This window comes from Stegostoma tigrinum, unplaced genomic scaffold (assembly GCF_030684315.1).
Source record: "Stegostoma tigrinum isolate sSteTig4 unplaced genomic scaffold, sSteTig4.hap1 scaffold_67, whole genome shotgun sequence".
Classification (NCBI taxonomy): Eukaryota; Metazoa; Chordata; class Chondrichthyes; order Orectolobiformes; family Stegostomatidae; genus Stegostoma; species Stegostoma tigrinum.
The window spans coordinates 1,054,420-1,072,374 of NW_026728611.1; the positions used below are offsets into that span (position 1 = coordinate 1,054,420).

At 40.2% G+C, this 17,955-nt stretch overlaps 1 protein-coding gene across 2 annotated transcripts in view; it reads right to left on the minus strand.

The window, feature by feature from the left end:
- Positions 1-17,955, minus strand: part of LOC132209117 (ral guanine nucleotide dissociation stimulator-like 1) — a 59,376-nt gene that overhangs the window by 17,069 nt on the left and 24,352 nt on the right. The window contains exons 6-10 of one of the 2 annotated variants that reach the window (XM_059644290.1): positions 17,554-17,631; positions 9,198-9,275; positions 6,840-6,917; positions 4,785-4,871; positions 4,051-4,128 (exon numbers count right to left, since the gene is read on the minus strand). In XM_059644290.1, coding sequence (XP_059500273.1) covers positions 4,051-4,128; positions 4,785-4,871; positions 6,840-6,917; positions 9,198-9,275; positions 17,554-17,631 — 399 coding nt within the window. The remainder of the gene's footprint in view (positions 1-4,050; positions 4,129-4,784; positions 4,872-6,839; positions 6,918-9,197; positions 9,276-17,553; positions 17,632-17,955) is intronic. The other variant, XM_059644291.1, reaches the window with a different exon arrangement.

Here is a 17,955-nt window from a genome sequence, read left to right on the forward strand (position 1 = left end):
AAGAATTGAAAGTTTTTTCGAAAAAAAATCTAAAGTTCAGACATTGGTCAACCAAGAGACAACGTGGGCCAGCAAACATCAGAATGATGAGTCTTGTTGTGAATTAGGAGATGGACTGAGTTGCAGCTATGGTCTATAATGCAGTAGGTAGGAGAAAACTTTGACTTTCCAAAGACTCCAAAAAGTAAACATTTGTTTGATTAGCATCGCCAATTTACATGGAACATTTTACGCTGAAAGTGCTGTTCTAGTTTTTAATTTGGAATTTCTTTATCTGCAGCCCTACACTGAAACCGATGATCACCTATTTGAGCCCGTTCATAATAGATCATGACAGCACAGAAATTACATGGTGTGAAACATTACACACAGACATTGGGGCTTGATTCAGACTTCACCAGCTCCATTCCTGTTAAACAGTGGTTGGTGTAGGAAGTGCTAGGCAGCCACAGTGCCATATGCAGCAATAGCCTCTTGTTGTTTGAGAAAGATATACGACTTAGAAATAGTTCACACTGGAGGGGCTATTTTGACTTCATCTGCTTTCAGATCAGTTGGCATAGGTTGTACTCTTTTGCAATGATTCAAAAACACAGCTGGCCCATACTGGTAAGGTGCTGTATGATATTAACTAGTGAACATGGCAAATTTTGAAATGAAGTGACTCATTTTGGAAATGTCAAGAGATTGTTTTTCAGTGAGGTCAGAAGAATCATGAAAAGCTTGATAAAAGGTGAAGTTTTTCATCAGCTTTTTACAAAATGGAGAAAAGCATACTGTGCATTTCAGATTTTCGAGTCTCAACAGCTGAAACCATGGCTGGTAACAACAGGACAAACATAATCTGGGATAGGCAAAAAAGTGAAACTGGACAGGAAAAAAGAGAAACGTCCGAAGCGGACACAAGGAAATTGCAGAGATGGAGGGACAAGGCTGTGGAAATGTTATTTGTTATGTTACCTCTCGGAAACAGTGACTAACTGAAACACACTGGAAACATGACCTAAGGAAGTTGCCTGGGCTCATTTGGTCCTGAATCATTCAGAAATGCCTAGGTCACATTACAAACACTCGAACAGTAACCCTCCAAAAATATATATAAAGAAAAATCAATTCAAAAGATCACAAAACCAAAAAATTCCATTTCCTACTGAAAGCCTTCATGGCTGGGAAATAAGTTGCTGAGCTAAAGAGCCTCTACCCTGCTGACAATATGGTAGAACTTAATTAGTACTGTGCTGAGTCCAAAATTTGACCCAAAACACTTTTCTGTCGTCCCACTAGAATTAAAGTCTCTGTTTCCAATAGATTCATTAACAAGTTACTACATCCCCACCGAGTAATCTGAAACCTTTAATCAGCTGCAGTGTACAACATCATTTCATTTAATTACTCATTATCAGCCTTCCACCATCTAAAAGGATCATTTCCTAAAGCGAGCACAACATAATCTTAGATTCCAATGGCACTGGAGAGAAGTGTATTCTTAAAGTATTAGAGCGTTCCAGAATTGAAATAATTATGTACGGGTGCACTTTTGTCTTTCTTTTCAATTCTGGCCACTTGCGCATCTGAGATTAATTGTTTCACCGATGACAACTTCACTGGATAGATTCCTGCCTCTTCTGCCCTCACTCAAGATGTTCCTTTAAAACCATGCTTTTACTCAACCCCTCAATATCTGTGTTTTCTTCAATGTCAAACTGACAGGTTGTAAGCTACTATTCTGTAGAAAAAGAACTCAACCCAAAAAACTTGAATTTAAAAGGAGATTAACATACCAAAAAACATACCAAACCAGCACATTACTTTCATGAGGATTACACTGTCCTCAATCGGGGATCAGGATAATTTAGGTTCCTTTATACACTTCATCCCTATATGTCTCTTGAGACATTGGCACAGGAATATTGTGAAATTAATCAGGACCAATTTGGTATCCACAATTAGCTGTGTTCATCCAGACATGAATAGCTAGGTGTTGGAGAAAAATGTCCGGATAACCACCAAGCCCTATGGCTTAGATTTCTAAAACTTTGTTTCATTTACCCAAAAAGACAACTGGGTGGGTTAGAGTGAATAGCAATGCACAAGGCATCCCAACTGTGTTCTGAGTTAGTAGGTACTGCTGATGCTGCAGTCTGAGATAACAAGGTGTGGAGCTGGATGAACACAGCAGGCTAGCAGACTAGGGGCTCAGGAAAGCTGGCATTTCAGGTCTGGACCGATCTTCAGAAAATTTCTGGTGGAGGGCCCAGACCCGAAACATCAGTTTTTCTGCTCCTCTGATGCTGCCTGGCCAACTGTGTCCTATTTGTTTGATTAACGAGAGGGATTTTTCCTTTGCTGCATTTTTCATAAATTGTTTGAGCTTTATTTCGAACTTCAGTGCAGCCCAGTTGTGAACGCTTGCTATTGCATCTGAAGTAAAAATATTCCATGAAAATCCTCACTCCCTCAAATTGACCATTTTTCTCAATGCAATACTGCAAAAATTTGCCTTTGTATTTGCTCACAAGTAATTTTTCTGTGCTTGGCCCTTCAGGCATTGGCTTTCTTGATTGTAAAAACGACAAACAATATCAACTCAAGAAAACAAAATAAATGAGTAAGCAAACCATGTACAAAAGAAAATAAATCACTGTATATATAAAGGTAAGAATCTCAAACTTTAAAGTCCCCAAGTCCAGTCCAGCACTCAAATCTATTGGATAAATGTTCTTTTGTCTTAATCAAAAAGCACAGAGTTTAATCGAATGGCCAGACAAAGAAGAATAATCCCATCTTTAACCCCATGCAGCCAAAGTGTCATGCAGGGCAGCATGGTGGCTCAGCGGTTAGCACTGCCACCTCACAGCTCCAGGGTCCCGGGTTTGATTCCAGCCTTGGGTGACTGTCTGTGAGGAGTTTGCACATTCTCCCCATGTCTGAGTGAGTTTCCTCCAAGTGATCCAGTTTCCTCCCACAGTCCAAAGATGTGCAGGCTGGGCGGATCAGCCGTGTGCTAAATTGCCCTTCGTGTTCGGGGAATGGGTCTGAGTGGGATGCTTCAAGGGACAGTGTGGACCTGTTGGGCCGAAGGGCCTGTTTACACATTGTAGGTAATCTAATCTTATTCAGAGCAGTAAAACAACCTCAGCAATCTGGTACAGCTCAAAAATAACTAGAATTCCAGCTAGAGATGCATTTGTGCGATGCTTTCTACAGTCAAATATCTTTGAAAGCACTTAGTTTACAAACTTCAAACATGAAAAATCATTTCACAAGATCATTTGGATTTCATAGATTCAGGAAGTATTAATTCAAGATCGATTATGTGCAAAATGTACAACAGCAGCACGGAGTGGGAGGTCTACCAAAGTCAGGACACCACAAACAAACCACTTGCCAAGTATCTGACTGCTCTAGATAGCGGTATCATTCGGTTTCAACTATTCACAGGAAGTTTGCAGGATAACTTCTAATAAAGTGGTGTGAAGAGGAAAACCATTCCTGCAATAATGCATCATTATCACAAACTAGACTAATGACAATCTGAGATAAACAACCCCAAAAGCGTGATCATGTAGGACAAACAATTCCAAAAGACAAAGAATTTTGGATGATTTACACTGAAAAATATAAACAAGCCAATCTCTGGGAATAATGCAATCATTGGACATGCAAGACAAGCAGCTTCTTTAATGCAAAAACAGAGTTAACATTTTGGGTCCAGCGACCCTCCCTCAGAACTGGAAGGGTCACCCGGACCTGAAACATTAACTCCATTCTTACCTTCACAGATGTTGCCAGAAATGCTGAGCTTTTCCAACAACTTTGTTTTTGTCCCTGAATTGCAGTGTCCGTGATTCTTTCAGTTATTATTTAGCTTCTTGAATGTGATTGTTATGGGTTGGAGTGCCGTTTGCCATCCTGTTCTGGGTGCCTCATATCTTCATGACAAAGGCTCTACATTATTTTACAGGTCTTTCTGGCTCTCCAGCAATTCTTCTCACATTCTTAAATTTCACATTGAAAATACAATTTCACTACATGTCAAATCAAACTTACATTTTCATTAGTGTTTCCTTTTCTGCAGGACTGAAATTATATTCTTCTAGAAAGCTTGATCTGTTGAAGTCTATGCTTCTGCAATTGATCATAAACCACAAAAGAAAAAGCAAATTAAAATGGTGTTTGGGTCTACAATTGCTTGCCAGCCGTAAAATAAGAAATGAAGTCTCAAAATTCAGCATCCTAAGCCGTGATCAGCTAACTTTATGAAACAAGGTCACACTCTAAATGTAAAACTGCATAAAATAGTGAATACCTTCTTTAAATTTCCTCAGGAAGTTTACCAGAAATGCCCTTGAGGGCCAAAGCAGCTCACCAGCAGTGGTGGTGGCTGGTGGTAACAGGGGAAAGGAGCAGGTGCAAGGAGTGAAGCCACTTCTTCAATAGCTTACATTTGCTACGAGTCCAGAAATTTCAGTCTGAGATAAACTCAACACCTTCACACGCAACTGCTGCTTGTGCTTTGTATTGCTTGTTCCTCAGAATTAGGGAGAGAATATGCAAAGAACTCAGAAGCTGTTTCTTCATCGATGTGCCATGATCTGGAATGATATCCGAGTTTTTGTTTCTGTGGTATGTCTTACAGAGTCATACAGCATGGAAACATCTCTGCCTTCATGAAGAGATTTCTGATAATTCAACCTATGGCCACCAGCTCTCCAGCCATTCCCTTTACACACTACTGTATTGCAAATGAAGCATAACATGGTCACATTTTGGATCAAACTCACTTCTTGACTGTCGCTCCCTTCTCCGGTGAACTTAAATTCTGAATTTCATCAGAATTCGGACAGTGTTTGGACTCAACACTTTCACAGCTGCAATTGAACATCAAGAACAATTTAAAACACCTCAAGCAAACCCTTTCATCTTCAGTTAAATCCATTAAAATACCCATGAAAATTGAAGATTCAGAATGACAAGCCTCCATCAGATGGTTTTATTAAACAGGTTACACACCAGATGGTGAAGATTTCTGAGTCAGCATAAAATGTTAGCCCATATGCTCCCCAAGTATTCTTGCTTGAGACTGGGATTACAGTTCCTGTGATGCTGTCCCGCCAATAAGATGAATCTAGTTGCTGGATTTATCCACACACTTTTGAACATAAACATAGTACATGTTGTAATCCTCCAGTCCTCTGATACCACCCCCTGTATTCAAACAGGATGAGGTTGTTGTGCAAAGTGCCACTGCAGCCTCAAGCTATTTTTTTTCTTTCTCAGTATCCTCAGTTGTCTACAATTCACTTCCTTCTGAGTTACCAACACCAGGGACAACCAGCCGTTCTAATCAAAGCAGAAATTGCTGTAAAAGCTCAGTGGCTCAAATTACTCAAAAATATTAACTCTGCCTTCTCGCCACAGATGCTGCCAGACCTGCTTAGCTTTTCCAGCAATTTCAATTTTCGTTTCAGTTTTCCAGCATCTGCAGTTGTTTAATGTTCACATTTCTAAAATGCTGTCCAACCTCAGCTCATCCTTGTCTCAACTATTTACTTTTCATCGTGAATTGGGCATCAACTTCTTCTGAATAGTATCGCAGCCAGGCCCTTACCTCTGTGAAGATTAAACAGTGATTTATGACCATTAGCCCCACTTTCGCTACCCTTTCACTGCTCACAATGGAGGATGACATTCGGATTCCCTTTTAACATTAGCTGCCAGCATCATTTAGTTCAACACTTCCCTTCTGAACTACTTATAATTAACTCGGTACACATTGGGGTCATCAATAATCCTCATCATCTGTACCATTTGCCACTCTTTCCTGCTTGTGGGAATATTCTGACACTGTCACTAAACAACCTCCTTCTGTAAGACAGACTGCTGTTTCATTGCAGTTTTCCCTGAACTTGTGTTCAACCTTACTTGCTGCAAACGCCTTCTTGCTCCTTTTGAAGTTGGACCTCCTCCAAATCAAAATTATTCTGGATTGTTCCTTCCTCTCTTCTGGAGCCAAAATAAATACCTTATGATATGGTGCTTCCTGAAATGATCCATGCCTGATATTCGATATATAGTGTGTGTGTGTGTGTGTGCACAATAATTATAGAAGTGGTAGTGCAGGTTGAAGATATCATCAGGATTCTGAACTTTAAAAATTGGAGCATTGTATGAAAAACAAATATGTTCTGACTAATCATGATTAAACAAAAACCTCCTGATTTCCCCTCAACTCTGGTATTTACCAACCACACTTCAGGAAGGGATTTGAGAGGGTGCACAAAACATTCACAAAAAATATTACCAGAGATGACAAACTAGACAGCCCTGTGGAGAGGCTGAAGGAGCTTGGGCTGCTCTTGGAGAAAACTAAGAAGTGATTTTAAAAGTGTTCAAAATTATAAGGGATTTGGTTGGAATGGATAAGAACAATCGGTTCCTTGTGACAGAAGGCTTAAGAAGAAAAGGACACTGATTTAAGATGATCAGCAAAAAGAACCAATGGTGACAAGGATTTTGTTTTTAAATAGCATCATTAGAAACTGGAAAGCTCTGCCTCATTGTGTGGTGGATGCAGCTTCAATTGAGGTCTTCAAAAGTGAGCTACAATTTTCGAAAGGAGAGGTTTCGCAGTATTACACAGTAAAAGGACTTCGGAGTGAACGTAGGCAAGTCCCTCTTTGAGAGCTGGTACAAACATTATTAAATCATTGTCTCTGGGCTATTACCATTCGATGGCTATACAACATTGCACAAACTGCTAGCTCCCCAGCTATATCCTACCGCTTTGTCATATTCTGAATAATGATTCATTTTGTCATGCATGCAATTAAACTTACTCAGCAATTATTTCGCTGGATCCTGAAGAAACACAACTTCCACTTTCCTCACCATTTGCACTGTCAACATTTCCAGAACTGCAATTGATCAAAGAGGACAAATTAAGTCATTTAGAACAGGCAAACTCGTCCAGAATTAAATCCAACCCAATTCAACAACAAAAAATCACAGCCTTGAGAGATGGATTGTTTTGACTTCCACAGGATGCCCACAGGCCTTCATATTGAGGCACTGCTGGGGTGTGGGTTGGAAGAGACAGAGCAGGGCAATAAGGAGAGAAAACCAATTCTTCAGTATTTCACCCTTGTTGAAAGCCGTTTCTGGGCCTTGCAAGAACTTGATACTGAAAGACAAGCAAAATTTAATCTACCATTGAAAAGCTTTGAAAGCTTTATGCTAATTCAACATTATTCCATCTCTCAAAATAAGCCAAACATTGCAGAAGCAGTGAAGCAGTTGCTTCATGTGATTGCTTTTGTCTGGATTGGTGCTCACTGCACTGCCAATTGGGGTATCTTCCTGAGGCAACCCTGACATAATCCTACAGCAAATCCCAACAGTTTCCTTTCACAGTATTAGATCCTAAATACCATACAACAGGTTTAATCTGTCGTCACATCAAATTTACTTGTCAATTACTCCTTCAGTTTCTGACAAACTTAGGTTTCCACCCACCACACAGTGTGACATGTCAATATTTTCACAGCTGCAACTGGTCACAAAACACCAAATAAATCATTTTACTTGTGCATATGATCACATTTTTAATTTCTGGCACTCTTATCAACATTGGGATTTGTGGCTGTGAGGGGGAGCCAGTGGGTAGATGAGGTGTAAAGATGTCAAATAAAGAACCTCTGCACTGGGACAGACAACAAACATCCCAAAAGAGAGGATTTAAGTTTAACTTCCTCATATCTGAAAAAGAAACTCAAGCTCTTCACAGACTATTGACAATTCAACCCTCACAAGCACAGCTTGTAACTCAAAGTTTGATTCAGAGCACTGATGTAGGAATTTGTCTTTGCTCAAATTCACTGAAGCTTAAGGTCAGATTAGTCACCATTGGCTGTTTTGCTGAAAAAAAAATCATTTTTCTATCCTGCTCCTTTCACAGTTCTGAGTTTCGTTAAAGATCTGGACAGAATAAGGTCAGGATTAAATCAAGGTCTCTGACTTGTGAAAGTGCCTGACTCCATGAATACACATGGCAAATGACCAAATTAGATAATTCAAAATGCAAATTATTCAATGGCAATATTGTATGGGAGAAATACCAAGGCTCGGACATGGGGAGCAGGTCACATTCTTAATTGAAGACATATTTCTTCAAATGTTACGGACATTTGGAGGACACTTCAATGAACTTGGAAGAAGTTTGTAGGGAGGGTGCAGCTGAGCTGGAAGGAGGAACACAGAGAAGTGCTGAGGTGGGGTAGAGGAGATTAACTCATTTCTTTAGCAATTTTACCAGAGCCACATTGTCCAGAAATATAACCTCAATATTGATCTGAGAACAATTTCCCATCTAAGTGTTTTGGATGCTTCAATGGTGATGCTATTATTTCAGACAACTGTCTCTGTTATAAATTTTCGAGGGAGGCAGCCCAGCAGACACTTTAATGTGACTGCTATAGTCTGGAGTGGCACTCATTACATTGCAACAAAAATTTTGAAGAAATCAATGGTTCTCCATCATTCCCTTTTCACACTGCTGCATTCCAAATGAAGCAGAATTAAAACATATCAAAATTATTTCCGATCAACCTTGCTTCCTCATGGTTACACAGATGCCTGGCAAACTTTGATTCCTACCCACCCGACAATCTATACGGCCAAAATATCTGCAGCTGTCAGTGCACATGAAGCACAAATTAAGAAAAGGATTTGCATCTACAACTGACTTGTAAACATTGAAAATAAATGCTGAATCCCAAAATGCTCAGTATTTCAAGTCCCCATTAGGTCAAAGTCCACATGAATGACTACACTAGATGGTTTGCTTTCCAAATTTTCAGAGAAAATATGTAGGACACTCCAGTTACATCGGCTGGTGCATTTGAGGGGAGGTGGGAGGTTTCGCAGTTTAGCATTGTTGCAAGTTAGACCACCAAGGTCTGGATGTTGAGGGCCAATCAAATTTTCACTGAACATTTTAAAATGTTTTCTATGGATCAAAGGCTGAAATGTGTCATTGATTTAATTACTGGCAATGGCCTCGGAGGGAATAAAGCTGTTTCTTTAATGTGATTTTTATCGTCTCGAATGGTGACATAATCTTTCAAGAGCTACTATATTCACAGCAATTTCTTTTCATGGTATGTATTATGAATGAAGCACAGAAGGATGAAACTTACTTTGAAATGTCTGCAGTCGCTTTTGGTGAACTTGGTTCTTCATCTTTCTCAGAGTTTGGGCTGTCAAAGGTTTTAGACCTGCAATTCATTAAGACCATAAGACCATAAGACAGAGGAGCAGAAATTAGGCCATTTGGCCCATTGAGTCAGTTCTGCCATTCAGTCAGGATGATAAGTTCCTCAATACCATTCTTCTGCTTTCTCCCCATAACCCTTAATCCCCTTGATAATCTGTCTCAGTTTTAAATGTACTCAATGACCTGGCCCCTACAGCCTTCTGTGGCAGTGAATTTCACAGATTCAACACTCTCTGGCTGAAGAAGTTTCTCCAAATCTCCAATTGAAAAGATCTCCTCTTTATTCTAAAAGTGGGCCCTCGGGTCCTAGTCTCTCCTACCAATGAAAGCATCTTCCCAACATCCACTCTGTCCAGGCCATTCAGTATTCTAAAAGTTTCAATTAGATCACCCCTCATCCATCTAATCTCCAATGAGTATAGTCTCAGAGTCCTCAAACGTTCCTCATATTTTAAGCTTTCCATTCCCTGGACCATTCTCATGAACCTCCTCTGAACCCGTTCCAGGGACAGTGCATACACAACCTCAGTGACAATCAGCATTAACAGTTGGGCTGAGAAGGATGCTGATCTGCCATCCCTTTCACTGGACCAGCAGCTGTCAAAACTGATCCAAACCGTCAACTGGTGAGTAACGCCGGCAGCAATCTCTGTATTGGTCACCGCTGGAATCGGCCAAGGCCTCCAGGTTTCAGATCCAGCAGAAGGCCTGCAGCATGAACCACAAACTTCCATCTAAAATTTCTTTTTACAACACTAAGAACAGAGCAAATATTAGAACAACAGCCAACTGTTTCTTTAATGTAAAAACAAACAAACTATGGACACCGGCAATCTGAAAGAAAGGCAGATGTTTCTGGAGAAACTCTACAGGTTTTGCAGCATCTGCAGACAGAAAACAGAGTTCAAGTGAAGCCAGGTGACACTTCTTCAGAGGTGTGAAGTTCTGAACAGGGGAACCTTAACTCAAAGCGCCCACTCTGCTTTCTCTCCACAGATGCTGCTAAGTTTCGGGAGATAGCCTCTATGTAATGCTCCTGAAAATGTCAGACCTCCAGCAGCTGCCCTTCATATTTTTGTATTCCGATTAAAGCATCATTTCCTCACATATTGGATCAATACTTACTTTCTGATCTCAGCAACTGTCTTTGGAGGAATTGGATTTTCAAGCTCCTCACAGCTCAGAATGTTATCATTGTTCCCGATGCTGAAATTAGTTGTGAAGAATGTCATTTTAAATAAATACTTGCACCCAGTAATTCTTAGCTCATCGGCAGTTTCCTTTGTATTCCTTGTACTCTGAATAAAGCAAAACCTTAACCACTTATTGTATTCAAACTTGCTCTTTCATGACAGATTTTAGAGTGCAAGGTTTCCCATCTACCTCGTAGTTTGCACTTTCAGGTGATCTGCAAATGGTCCTAAAAGTGTTGTCAAGTAAATTTGAGCAAACATCCACATCCACAAGAAAATTATCTCCATACACCTGAAAGACATTGAGTCGGCATTTTGTGCCATTGACAGCTAATTTTCTAACAACGGGTCAAGACGCAACTACAGAATATGGTCATTGGTCTCCCCGAAACCCCCAACGGTAGTTTGCAAGATAAGACCATGAGACTGGAGTGTGGAAGTAAAGAGAGAGAGAGAGAGAGGGAGAAGGATGCAACAAATCCATTTCTTCAACATTTTATATTTGTTGCAAAGTCTAAAAATATCTCAAACAAAGAGCTCCAGGCCCAAATATAGAAAGGCAACCAACTTTCCAGTGAAGAACTTCAGATAGCGTCTCTACATTCAGGGCTGAATGTCCCAAGTCAACTGGCCTTGGCCTGAGACATGAAATTCTTGGCAAAGTGGAGGGGAGTTCAGGAGGAAAGCTGAACTCTCTTCTGCACCATTATACTGTATTGTCAGAGGTGGGCAAAGTAGGTGGTTTAATGACTCACTGGGCATGAATCACGTCACCAGCTGACAGCCACTTGTGTCTGTCTGTCTCTCTGGTAAATATTAGAGTTCCTCAACTCCCGCAGTGGACATTGGCCTGCAAATCTCTTTTCTATAAGCTCGGCAATGACAATTGTAAAGATTGCAGCTCTGCCCCTATTTCGTCCTTTTGTCAACTGTTTTTATGAAAAAAGATCACCCTCCAGATTTAGTGTGTTCATGGACAGCAGCAGGTTTTTCTTCAAAACCTTCACAGGAGATTTGAAAGACACCACAGGCAGACTGAGGGTAGGGGATGAGGTAGGAACCTCAATTCTTCGACATGTGGTATCCTTAATTCAGAGCTCAGCTATCTAAATGTTTGGCGACAAATGAAGATCTGAATAGTGAATGGATGAGCAATTTTTTTCACTGAACACTTTTGGATCTTTTCTGTTATTACAGCTTTTCTTTTTAAACAAACAAAATCTGTGTAGATTTTTGATACAATCAAGCAACTTTGATAATGTGACTGCTGCTGTCTAGTGTTTGCTGCATTGCTGTGGGAGGAAGGCCCTCCACAGATCTTACAGGAAGTGCCAGCAGGTTTTTTAACATTGTTGTATTTTGGATGAAACTTAATTAAGTCACACATTAGACTAAAGCTTACTTTGTGTTCACTGAATCGATTACTGGAATCTCTTCTGCCTCTGAGGTGTCAAAGCTTCCATATCTGCAATTGGTCAGACTGCACAAACTAAGTGATTTTAAACAAGCTTGAATCTACAATTTGCATTCAGCCACTGAAAAACATCTGAAGGTTCGGGATTTCGGCATTTGAAGCCTTGATTACCGAGTTTGTTAAAACATTACACTGAAACTCCAATTTGGCATTTTACAGCATACCTGCCACATCCCATACAACAGAGAAGAGTAAAACATTCAATGTGGTTCTGTCTCATCTGATCGTAACTTCAAATCTACATTCCTGCCTATCTGAGTGACCTTTCACTCCCTTGCTCTCAACAAGTATCTATTTATCTTTCCATTTACAGTATTCCAGCGCTCTGCTTTTACCATCTTTTCAGGAAGAAAACTTAAAAGAATACCCACATTTTGAGATATTTAAAAAACCACTGTTTTAAGTTGACAACCACTGAATTTCAGACACTCGCCCTTCATTCTAGTCTCTTCTGTAAGAGGAAACACCGTCTGCATATCTACCCTGTACAAATGCTCAGGTTTTTTTCTTTCAATCACATTGCGCCTTCCGCCCTAAACACCGACTGATGCAAGCCTTGTCTGTACAAATTTTCCTTGTGAGGCAAGTCACTTAGGCTCGGTATTATTCTGGTAAACCTGTTCTGAACTGCCTCTCATATATTTAGTTCCATCCTTAAATAAGGCTGACCACCACAAAGAAAAACATTCAAGATATGGGCTCACCAGTGATCCCTAATTTTGTGTTTAAGTTCCTTCATGATAAAATGAAAACATTTATTTGCTTTCCTAATTACTTAATGTATCTGTACATAAGCAATTTGTGATTCATGCACGAGGATACCCAGAATCCACTGTATCTCAGAGCTATGCAATCTCCTTCAACAAAAAAAAACTGCTATGCTTCCTGCCAAAATGGACTTCAAATTTACCCATGTACAACTGTCTTTGTCAGATCTTTGACGACTTGCTCAACCTCTCTTTCTCTGCAGTATTCCAATGTCCTCTGAGGTTAATTTTTAATGCATTTTTGTCTCTTCAGCACATCTGTCAGCCATAAATTCATTCCTTCCTAAGTCATCGACTGTTCGTCAATACTTCGAAAACTTGGCCAGAAACAGATTATTAAAATTATATTGGAATTATGTGATCCGAACAATTTTGAGCTCCAGTTAATTCTCTGTCTCAAATAAACACCTAAGTAAATGAGAACACGCATGCAAAAAGGGATGAATTCCTTGGATCTAATTACAGAAGACCAAAATAACTGTAGCATCTAGTCAGCCTGTTTCTCCCTTTCACTATGGATATAGGAAAATCTTGAAATGTAGGATGTGTGTAAGGTGAATGGATACTATTAGCATCCATTGAATTATGATGATCTTTTAGCTGAATTCAAATGGTTGACTCAAACACGAATCTTAAACACAACATCTGTCCAATTAGTAAAATGGATTTGAACTTTCGAATGGCATGGAAGCCATTTTAGAACATAGAACATAGAACATAGAACAGTACAGCACAGAACAGGCCCTTCAGCCCACAATGTTGTGCCGACCATTGATCCTCATGGATGCACCCTCAAATTTCTGTGACCATATGCATGTCCAGCAGTCTCTTAAATGACCCCAATGACCTTGCTTCCACAACTGCTGCTGGCAACGCATTCCATGCTCTCACAACTCTCTGCGTAAAGAACCTGCCTCTGACATCCCCTCTATACTTTCCACCAACCAGCTTAAAACTATGACCCCTCGTGCTAGCCATTTCTGCCCTGGGAAATAGTCTCTGGCTATCGACTCTATCTATGCCTCTCATTATCTTGTATACCTCAATTAGGTCCCCTCTCCTCCTCCTTTTCTCCAATGAAAAGAGACCGAGCTCAGTCAACCTCTCTTCATAAGATAAGCCCTCCAGTCCAGGCAGCATCCTGGTAAACCTCCTCTGAACCCTCTCCAAAGCATCCACATCTTTCCTATAATAGGGCGCCCAGAACTGGACGCAGTATTCCAAGTGCGGCCTAACCAAAGTTTTATAGAGCTGCAACAAGATCTCACGACTCTTAAACTCAATCCCCCTGTTAATGAAAGCCAAAACACCATATGCTTTCTTAACAACCCTGTCCACTTGGGTGGCCATTTTAAGGGATCTATGTATCTGCACACCAAGATCCCTCTGTTCCTCCACGCTGCCAAGAATCCTATCCTTAATCCTGTACTCAGCTTTCAAATTCGACCTTCCAAAATGCATCACCTCGCATTTATCCAGGTTGAACTCCATCTGCCACCTCTCAGCCCATCTCTGCATCCTGTCAATGTCCCGCTGCAGCCTACAACAGCCCTCTACACTGTCAACGACACCTCCGACCTTTGTGTCGTCTGCAAACTTGCTGACCCATCCTTCAATTCCCTCGTCCAAGTCATTAATAAAAATTACAAACAGTAGAGGCCCAAGGACAGAGCCCTGTGGAACCCCACTCACCACTGACTTCCAGGCAGAATATTTTCCTTCTACTACCACTCGCTGTCTTCTGTTGGCCAGCCAATTCTGTATCCAAGCAGCTAAGTTCCCCTGTATCCCATTCCTCCTGACCTTCTGAATGAGCCTTCCATGGGGAACCTTATCAAATGCCTTACTGAAGTCCATATACACCACATCCACAGCTTGACCCTCATCAACCTTACTAGTCACATCCTCAAAAAACTCGATAAGGTTTGTAAGGCATGACCTACCCCTCACAACTTTTTAAAACCTCGCAAGGATCTCCCTGCAAATGGAAACATTCACCAAAAGACAATAGACAAGTCAGTGATCTAAGCAGCCAATGTAATAAACAGTTACACTGTGAAAGGAGGAGATAGTAAATATAACAGATGATTGTCTTAACCAGAACGATCTCAGAGCTTAATGAGAACCAACATCCTCAAATTTCAACATCCACATTTTGCTGAGATTCCTTCGTTTTACAAATTTTTCGCTTGACCTTTAAAAGAATACCATCATCTAAGATGACTACAGGCACAATACAAAAGCAAATAAGAAAGTAATAACCTGCGAAGAATCTTTATGCACTATTGAACCTCTGAGAGATAATGTGAGACACATGAGTGAGCTGTCATGTTTAAAATTCGAGGGCAAGTATAGGTCATCTTTTTCTTTAAAACTCAAAAGCTTATTGCTGGAATTATTCTGCTGGAACATTTATTTACTTGGGCAAAGAAAGAGAATATTTTGGCCACAGGAAAAAAGAGAAACCCAAATTCCCTTTTGAAAGGACCAGCTGGATCATTTCTGCAATCCATTGGGTTCATGAAAGCCAGCTCATTAGCTTACTGCTTTGAAGAAAAATCTAATCACCTCTGGTTATTTGCTGATCTTCTCAAATTTTATAAGCATAGCACATTTGTGAAACTTTTCATCCCCGGGGTGTCCCTATAATGTCAGAGGCACATCAATTGAAGGTCAGCAGTGGTGAGAATCGCTTTGTCTCTGAACTGAGTTTTGATCAGTTACCCCAAAAAACCATTTGTGAATTGCATAAACTGTTAAATACTCACCGACATTCAGAAAACTAATGTATTAAAAAAAACTGAGGTGACAAGAGAAACCATCACTGATGTCATTTGAAAAATATGCAACCCATTATGGCAGAATTGCGGTACTCCTGCATATTTCAGTGGTAAACAGACATTCATTTGACCAACATTTCAGTTTTGCAAAAAGGCTCCTCATACTGCATTCAGCTTCCAAACTTTTATTGTTATGCCCAACACAGACTTACAGAAATTGATAGATTTTGTTCAATTAAAATAGCACTCTTCCATTCACTACATGCAGAAACTTAGACATCCCAAACATTGTTTCAGGAAGCTCCAAACTACATAAAAAGCATTGAAGGAAGTCAATGTTACATTTTATCCTTAATCTCAAGGTCTAGTCATTGTCCTAACACATTCACCGCACTTATTAAACTTTGTGTTGTACTGGGTCAAAATCACTTCATTATTGCGAAAAATTAATCAAAAATACTTTGCCACCTGTCTCTGTATTATGTTTTGTGAGTATGTTTTATTCACTTTTGTCCCAAACCACTAGCGGGGCGCTTAATCATGATTTGTGCCACCATTTGGGATCAAGGATATTGGAAGGGGATAGGGGCACAGAACAGGAGAACTGAAGGACTGCTTTGCCTTGTTGTAAACAAACAAGTTCATCACAGGATGTTGTCAAGGATTCCTGCAGGAAATAGGAGAGCCCAAAATAGTCACAAGTTCATCTTCGAGAAAAGAAAATCTAATGTAAATGTCGGGGAAGCAGAATGAACGTCACACACTGGATTTCCACATCTCTTTTCTTTTCATTTTGAAAATTAGAACATGTGTGTATTGCCCGTGAAATCATTCTGACTGCATTAATATGGCACAATATTTTGTGGGTCCTTTAAATCTCTTATGCATGCAAATCCACATTTAGCAAGAGATGACTGAATGCTGCAAGGCACCTGAAAATGTTTGCCAGTCTCCTTTCCTTCTACACTTCCCTTCTGAAGTACCTATATTTCACTCTGTACACATTGGGGTCATCAATAATCCTCATCATTTGTACCATGTGCCACTCTCTCCTGCTTGTGGGAACACTCTGAGATTGTCACTAAACAACCTCCTGCTGTAAGACAGACTATTGTTTCATGACAGTTTTGCCTGAACTTGTGTTCAAACTTACTTGCTGCAAACGCCTTCTTGCTCCTTTTGAAGTTGGACCTCCTCCAAATCAAAATTATTCTGGATTGTTCCTTCCTCTCTTCTGTAGCCAAAATAAATACCTTATGATATGGTGCTTCCTGAAATGATCCATGTCTGATATTTGATCGATAGTGTGTGTGTATGTGTGTGCACAATAATTATAGAAGTGGTAGTGCAGGTTGAAGATATCATCAGGATTCTGAACTTTAAAAATTGGAGCATTGTATGAAAAACAAATATGTTCTGACTAATCATGATTAAACAAAAACCTCCTGATTTCCCCTCAACTCTGGTATTTACCAACCACACTTCAGGAAGGGATTTGACAGGGTGCACAAAACATTCCCAAAAAATATTACCAGAGATGACAAACTAGACAGCCCTGTGGAGAGGCTGAAGGAGCTTGGGCTGCTCTTGGAGAAAACTAAGAAGTGATTTTAAAAGTGTTCAAAATCATAAGGGATTTGGTTAGAATGGATAAGAACAATCGGTGCCTTGTGACAGAAGGCTTAAGGAGAAAAGGACACTGATTTGAGATGATCAGCAAAAAGAACCAATGGTGACAAGGAATTTTTTTTTTCAATAGCCTATTCAGGAACTGGAAAGCTCTGCCGAATAGTGTGGTGGATGCAGCTTCAATTGCGGTCTTCAAAAGTGAACTACAATTTTCGAAAGGAGAGGTTTCGCAGTATTACACAGTAAAAGGACTTAGGAGCGAACGTAGGCAAGTCCCTCTTTGAGAGCTGGTACAAACATCAAATCATTGTCTCTGGGCTATTACCATTTGATGGCTGTATAACATTGCACAAACTGCTAGCTCCCCAGCTATTTCCTACCGCTTTGTCATATTCTGAATAATGATTCACTTTGTCATGCATGCAATTAAACTGACTCAGCAATTATTTCGCTGGATCCTGAAGAAACACAACTTCCATTTTCCTCACCATTTGCACTGTCAACATTTCCAGAACTGCAATTGATCGAAGAGAACAAATTAAGTCATTTAGAACAGGCAAACACGTCCAGAATTAAATCCAACCCAATTCAACAACAAAAAATCACAGTGTTGAGAGAGGGGTCCTTTTGACTTCCACAGGATGCCCACAGGCCTTCATACTGAGGCAGTGCTGGGGTGTGGGTTGGAAGAGACAGAGCAGGGCAATAAGGAGAGAAAACCATTTCTTCAGTATTTCACCCTTGTTGAAAGCCGTTCCTGCGCTGTGCAAGAACTTGATACTGAAAGACAAGCAAATTTCAGTCTACCATTGAAAAGCTTTGAATGCTTTATGCTAAT